The sequence below is a fragment of the Gobio gobio genome (genome assembly GCF_949357685.1).
Source record: "Gobio gobio genome assembly, chromosome: 8".
Lineage (NCBI taxonomy): Eukaryota > Metazoa > Chordata > Actinopteri > Cypriniformes > Gobionidae > Gobio > Gobio gobio.
Window position 1 is genome coordinate 52,614,394 of NC_137114.1, and position 7,500 is coordinate 52,621,893.

Genomic DNA, 7,500 nt, shown 5'->3' on the forward strand with positions numbered 1-7,500 from the left:
TGGATGGTGTTGGACAGCAACCATCTCTTCACTGTCACCCTGGCAACATACATCACTGGCCTGTAATGGCACAACACACACACACACACACACACACACACATCTGAGTCAAAGCCAAACTGTGAGCCCTTTAAGAATAACTCACTCTCCCAACGATAATAATTTCGAATAGTTTCAGGGCACACAGTGATTCATAATCAATGGGTTAAAAAACCTTTTAAATTAATGATTTATTAATGGCCTCATATCATACATTTATAACTATAGCTTGAACATGGGGGGGGGCTATTGGCAGGTGCACTTGGAATATACATTTTGAACCAGATGGTTAGTAAAGTGACTGTTGCCTGAATAATGTTGTAGTTATGTTGACTAGTTAGACCTTAAAATTGTGATCATCGAAATGGTGAATCGGTCAATCGTTCTGGGGAAAAAATTGAGATTTAATTTTTTGCCATATCGCCCTAGACAAACTACTGACTGGGAAACAAAGACACAAAATGCAAAACAACACAGGTGCATTTTGACGAGTGTGTGTGTGTGTGTGTGTGTGTGTGTGTGTGTGTGTGTCTGTGTGTGTGTGTGTGTGTGTGTCTGTGTGTGTGTGTGTGTGTGTGTGTGTGATGGGTAGGTTTAGGGGCAGTGTAAGGGGATAGAAAATACGGTTTGTACGGTATAAAAACCATTACGCCTATGGAATGTCCTCACATTTCACAAAAACAAACGTGTGTGTGTGTGTGTGAGTGAGTGAGTGTGTGTGTGTGTGTGTCTGTGTGTGTGTGTGTGTGTGTGTGTGTGTGTGTGTGATGGGTAGGTTTAGGGGCAGTGTAAGGGGATAGAAAATACGGTTTGTACGGTATAAAAACCATTACGCCTATGGAATGTCCTCACATTTCACAAAAACAAACGTGTGTGTGTGTGTGTGTGTGTGTGTGTGAGTGAGTGTGTGTGTATGTGTGAGAGTGTGTGAGAGTGAGTGAGTGAGTGAGTGAGTGTGTGTGTGTGTGTGTGTGTGTGTGTGTGTTGGTGAGTGAGTGAATATGTGTGTGTGTGCGTGCGTGTGTGTGTATATGAGTGAGAGTGTGAGAGTGAGTGTGTGTGTGAGAGTGATATTAATTATATATATTAATGTATTAAATAAATGTTTGATGTAATGCCTGCGCATATATATATACATAAACTAACATCCAGTGTTTTTTTATGTTGACTTGTTTTTTAATATTTAATTTATTTCTGTTAAGATTTATTTATCCGACTGAAAGTCACAAAATGCAAAACAACACAGGTGCCTTTAGAAATGTTTTAGCTAATCTAGGGCTGTGACTAACTAATATTTTGGTAAAATGACTTAAAATACATATTTAATAACAATGAGGCAATAATAACCGGTTCAAATAAAGCATCAAAAGCAGGATTAGCAGAATTAACAGGACAGTTAAAAAAATAGATGGTATTTTAAAAAATGTGCTTATTGTTTGTCCATGTAATGAAAGTCAATGCGGTCCAATGCAGTTTGGACTCCCGACGTCCTTCAAAATATCTCCTGAACAAATCAAATAAAGTCATGAGTTCCCCTTTAAATGCTACTGCGCCTTTAATACTTCCACATCTCACACACACACACACACACACACAATGTTGTAAATACCATAAAACTCCATCTATAAAAGTACAAATGTTGAATAAATTAACTCGGAAGTTCTTTGAACCGTTTTGATTGGATGAAGATATTAATTACGATGTAAAACAACACACACACACACACACACACACACACGAGCAGACGGACGCGAGGTCTGAGAGTCTCAGCTGAGACTAAACAAAATGATGGAAAACCTAATTAGAGCAGTTAGTGTGATGAGTCCAAAATAACGACATCATCTCCAAACGCTCCAATTCAGATAAAATCTCCATCCTGCTTATCTGAGCGTCACAAATGTGCGTTTTAATTTCGCTGAGATGCATTAGGGCAAAATTAGAGCATCATGGGAATTCATTAGACTCATCTTTCAAAACCCACTTCATCGATTCGCACGAGTTTGAACGAATCACTAAATTACTTAAAAGGGTAAGCTCCAGACCGCTTCATTATTTGTTTTGGGGGGAAATCGGATTAGGTGTGATCGATGCCGGAGCCGCCCAGAGACACACACACACACACACACACACACACACACACACACACACACACACACACACACACACACACACACACACACACACACACCGAGCTGGACGGGGGACGAGAGGGAGCGCGAGGGGCAAAGGACCCGCTCAAATAATCCATCGCTGGAGAGTAAGAGGCCAATTAGTCACGCAACTGTACTGAGAACACACACACACACACACACACACACAGAGACATACACACACTCACACACAAACATACACACACAGACACACACAGACACACACACACACACACACACACACAAGTGCACAGACATACACACACCTACATACATACATACATATACACACACACACACACACACACACACACTCACAGACATACACACACTCCCACACGCACAGACACACACACACACACACACACACACATGCACAGACATACACACACACACAGACATACAAACACACATACATACATACCTACATACATATACACACTCAAACACGCACACACACACACACACACACACACACATACATATATATATATATACACACACACACACACACACACACACTCACAGACATACACACACTCCCACACGCACAGACACACACACACACACACACATACATATATATATATATATATACATGGGCGTCGGAAGCAAAAAAAATGTAGATGGGTCCTCCGAAATTTTTTACTGGAGTAGATGCCAATTACATTAAGTACAAATATACCGCTTTACTTGGTAAACGTATAGGTCGGAAAGACAAAATTACGTAAATCAATTGCCATTTCATTGAGAGTGGCAGTAGTGTAGGGGTAAGACGCACGGCATCTAGTTTTGACACAAATCGACCCGCGGTTCGAGTCCGGCTTTCGCCGAGCTCAATCTTCTCCGTTTTCCCATCACACATCGGAAAGGCATTTATTTTCAATACAAATTAAGAAAATATTAGAAAAGTGGAAATAAAGCGTCTAATATGTGTTTAATAATAAGTGTTTATCGATTAGGGTTAGGTAAATAGACGTGCTGAATGTTAGAGACGATAAAAGTGAGTGGGTCCAATATCATTGATCGTAAAAAGTGGGTGGGTCTTGTCCCACCCATATACAATGGTTCCGACGCCCATGTATATATACACACACACTAGGGGTGACCCCGAATAGTCGAAGATTCGATGCATCGATATCCGGAGCCTGATTCGACCACCGATCGCACAGTCGAATCCTCGCGGGTGTTATGCAATTAGGATCATACCATTTTGGCAATATGGGGGTGCGTAATGTCTAATTTCACACAGAACTACTGGTTTTGTACGGTTATATTAAGTTATATACAGCCTTTAATTATGATGATGCTGTAAAAGAAAGAAAAAACGTGAAAAGAAAGAAGCGTTCAATAAATATTTTAATGCGCGCATGCATGTGTGTGTGTGTGTGTGTAAATCCAACCACCCCTGTGACAGATTTTAAGTTTCACTTTCCCTGATCCGTGACAGACGAGGCGCATCTTGGCGGCAGGGATTACTTAACAATGTCTGGAATAAGAAACTCTAAAGTGTGGATGCACTTTGAAATGGTAAAAGATGATCCAAAAAAAGTAAAATGCAAGTTGTGCCAGCAGCTCATGTCCTAGCACTCATCAACAACAAACACGGCTTTCCACTTAAAACGGGCAAGTTTAAGAGCGCACTGCAGCCGGCCGACCTTAACAAGTTGGTTTTCCCCGCACACAACTCGAAAAGACTCAAACGCACACAAGCTGATTTTTTCCGATCGGGTACAAGTGTTTTCAAACATTTCAGCCGTTTCTAATTTTAATTTGCTGTGAACATGTTTAGCTAAAAAAAACTGCCAGTTTAGCGTTTATTGTGGTTTCGGCAGTTAAAAAGAGAAATTTCACAATTCTGGCAAAACTTTCGTTGTTTTAATAATTTATTTATTTTTATTTTATGTATTGATCACTCAGGGTTACTTAATTTAACTGTGGCTTGTGTTTTTTTATATATATTATGTTCCCCTGCACTTTGCACACATGACTTGATTCTGACTTCATTTCCTTTTTTATTTCTTTTTTATTATTAGAAATGTATATTCTGTTCTAATTTAATTCTGTAAATTAATGATTTTTATTGTTTTTCGTTGTCTCGATGTTGCGCTGCACTGCTGGCACAGCAATTTTGCCGATTTAATTTAATTTCGCAAATCCTGTCTGCAGTCGGTGTGTTCTTTTCCTCTCTAGGCAGGTGTATTTTTTATTTTTTGGGTTTATTTATCAAAATGTGCTTTTATATATTTGTGCGATGTTTTGTATTTCGATCGCGGCTTTAAAATATTATGAGAAAACATTTTACGAATGTTAATCCACCACATTACCTTTTATTTAAACCTAAATAAGAAAGCCATTGTCAGTTCGGCTGTCAGTTGGCAGGCAGTTTTGGTCGCTTTATTAAAAGGTGTTGCTGTGTGGAGTGTGTAAAATAAAATAAAAATAGTTTTACCCGCCTGCTGACTGTCGTGCCCCTGCCAACCCATTCACACACACACACAGATGATCCAACACGATCTCATGACAATGCGTATCAATAGTACGAGTGTGCAATCTCGTGGAATATACGCCTGAATGCGTTTTGGCGTGCATATGCTACGCAGTTTTTAGCGTGCATATGATACGCATTTTATGGCTTGTATATGACACGCTTTTGGGTAGGGGGTTCGCACTTATAATATGCCATAAAGTGCGTATCATATGAACGCGAAAAACGCCGTACCATGCGCGCCAAAACTAATTTTGCCGTATACATTCCACGAGATTGCACACTCGTATTATTTATACGCATTTTCGTGAGATTTCGTGAGACTATCGGTCGACTATAGAAAGATTCGACAATTCTGATTCGAATATGTAAATCATTAGTCGGGGACACCCCTAATACACACACACAGACATACACAAACTCACACACACATACACCCACTCACACAGACATACACACATATGCGCACACACAGACATATACACACACATACATAATATACACACATAATATACACACACACACACAGACCTACACACAGACACAGATACACATACTCTCAATCACAGGCAGATACACACACACACACACACACGTCTGTTTGTGCATCATGGTGGGGATTTCCCATTCACTTCTATTTGCTCCACCCGAAACTCGACCTCCTTATCACACGTTGTGAGATTTTCAGATAGTGTGTCCCTTTATGAAGCTGTTCTCATCGAGGTATGGCTCACTATACTTGCATATTTGCTCAGCACCATGACAGCAAAATCAGACCCCCACACACACACACACACACACACACACACACACACACAAAACTGTGCACACATAACAGGAAGGATAATTATAGTTAATTAAAACTAAAATCATAAAAATGTTTACTTTAAATAAAATAAACATTAACTGAAAGAAGAAGAAAAAAAAACAATTTAATAGAGTGCAATAGTTGGTCCAGAAGTAAAAACTCCATTAATTTCCTCCATAAATGAAATGATTTTGAACAATAACTCATAAACCTTTAAAGGCAGACCCACTGTGAGCTGCGAGGTTGTTAATCGACAGTATTTGCTTCTGTTGAACCCGTCAGCTCACCTTATTTCAGCTTAGTTTTAGAATAATCGAGTTTAACAGCGAAATTCGAGGTGATAAACTACATTACCCATGATGCTGTGCAGAAAATACACCAATCAGAGAGTCGGAACAAGCACAACACACCAAAAGATCTCATTAGCTCCGCCCACTCCCATGAGTCACGCCAAAAGATGTAATCAAAATATATATATTATCAAATGATTAGCTTAATACTTTAGCTTTTTTTTTTTTTTATTATGTTGTTCCCAATGCATCATGGGATTGTAGTTCTTTCCCTCACTAAAGCCGTGTCGTTTTATCCGATTTTTTGCTTCAAACCAAAGTTATGATTCACCTCGTATCTGACTGGCTTTAACAAACACTTTTTAAATGGGAGAAATAAATTGGCTTCAAGAACCAAGTTATTATATTTCAACAGTGATAAATTATCATAAATTGATCTACAGTCACAACAAGACTATAAATATGGATTTAGTATCATAAAAGCACATTTTATATATATTAAAACTCTCTCTCTCACATATTATATATATATATATATATATATATATATATATATATATATATATATATATATATATATATATATATATATATATATATATATATATATATATATATATATATATATATATATATATATATATATATATATATATATATATATATATATATATATATATTAGGGCTGTCAAAAGATTAATCGCGATTAATCGCATCCAAAATAAAAGTTTGTGTTTACATAATATATGTGTGTGTACTCTGTTAATTATTATTTATATATAAATACACACACAAGCATGTATATATTTAAGAAAAAAATATTCTTTTTATATATAAAACATTTATATATTATAGATTATATAAATGTATATACAGTATATACATGCAAATATTTCTTAAATATATACATGAATGTGTGTGTATTTATATATAAATAATAATTAACAGACTACACACACATATATTATGTAAACACAAACTTTTATTTTGGATGCAATTAATCTTTTGACAGCCCTAATATATATATATATATATATACACACACACACACACACACACACACACACACGACTCTGATTGGTGTATTTCCTGCACAGCATTATGGGTAATGTAGTTTTTTCACCACAAATGCCAGTTAAACATGATTATTTTAAAAGCAAGCTGAAATAATGCAGGCTAACGGCTTCAACAGAAGCAAATACTAATATATACATAAAGATAATTGATATTTACAAGCATTCATTTATCCTCAGCTGAAGTGTGTGACGTTAAACGGGTCCTAACTGATCTACTCACATGGTCCCGGTGCACTTTTTTGGAGGAAATCCGATTATATGGCAGTGACTGATGCCGTGATAGTCCAGAGAGAGATCCCGCGCTGGAGCGGAGAAGAAAATCTATCAACATACAGTAAACGGCCAATTAGTCACATCACTGTAACGAGAACAACACGCCCAAAACATCTCACACACACACACACACACACACGCCTTTAAACCCGTCAGGTGTGATTAGATTATGAGGAAGATAAAGACATCAGTTTAACCTTTACTAACTGGTCTAGTCTAAAGATTGTGTGTATTATACGTGCATCTTTACAGAAGGAGTGATGCTGAGAAACCGTTAAACGGCTCTACTCACATGGTCGCGGTGCCAATCCGGTTCTCCTCCGTCCGGGTTACAGCTGCAACACAACCACAAACTTAAGACCAGAACACACACACA

General features: G+C 37.7%; 1 protein-coding gene across 2 annotated transcripts in view; it reads right to left on the bottom strand.

Moving 5' to 3' along the window:
• The window catches only part of LOC307130020 (interleukin-1 receptor accessory protein-like), a 49,034-nt gene that overhangs the window by 38,816 nt on the left and 2,718 nt on the right, over window positions 1-7,500 (bottom strand). The window contains exons 2-3 of one of the 2 annotated variants that reach the window (XM_079822849.1): window positions 7,417-7,459; window positions 7,072-7,172 (exon numbers count right to left, since the gene is read on the bottom strand). In XM_079822849.1, coding sequence (XP_079678975.1) covers window positions 7,072-7,073 — 2 coding nt within the window. In that variant the 5' untranslated portion in view covers window positions 7,074-7,172; window positions 7,417-7,459. Of the gene's footprint in view, window positions 1-7,071; window positions 7,173-7,416 lie in introns of both variants that reach the window. The other variant, XM_079822850.1, reaches the window with a different exon arrangement.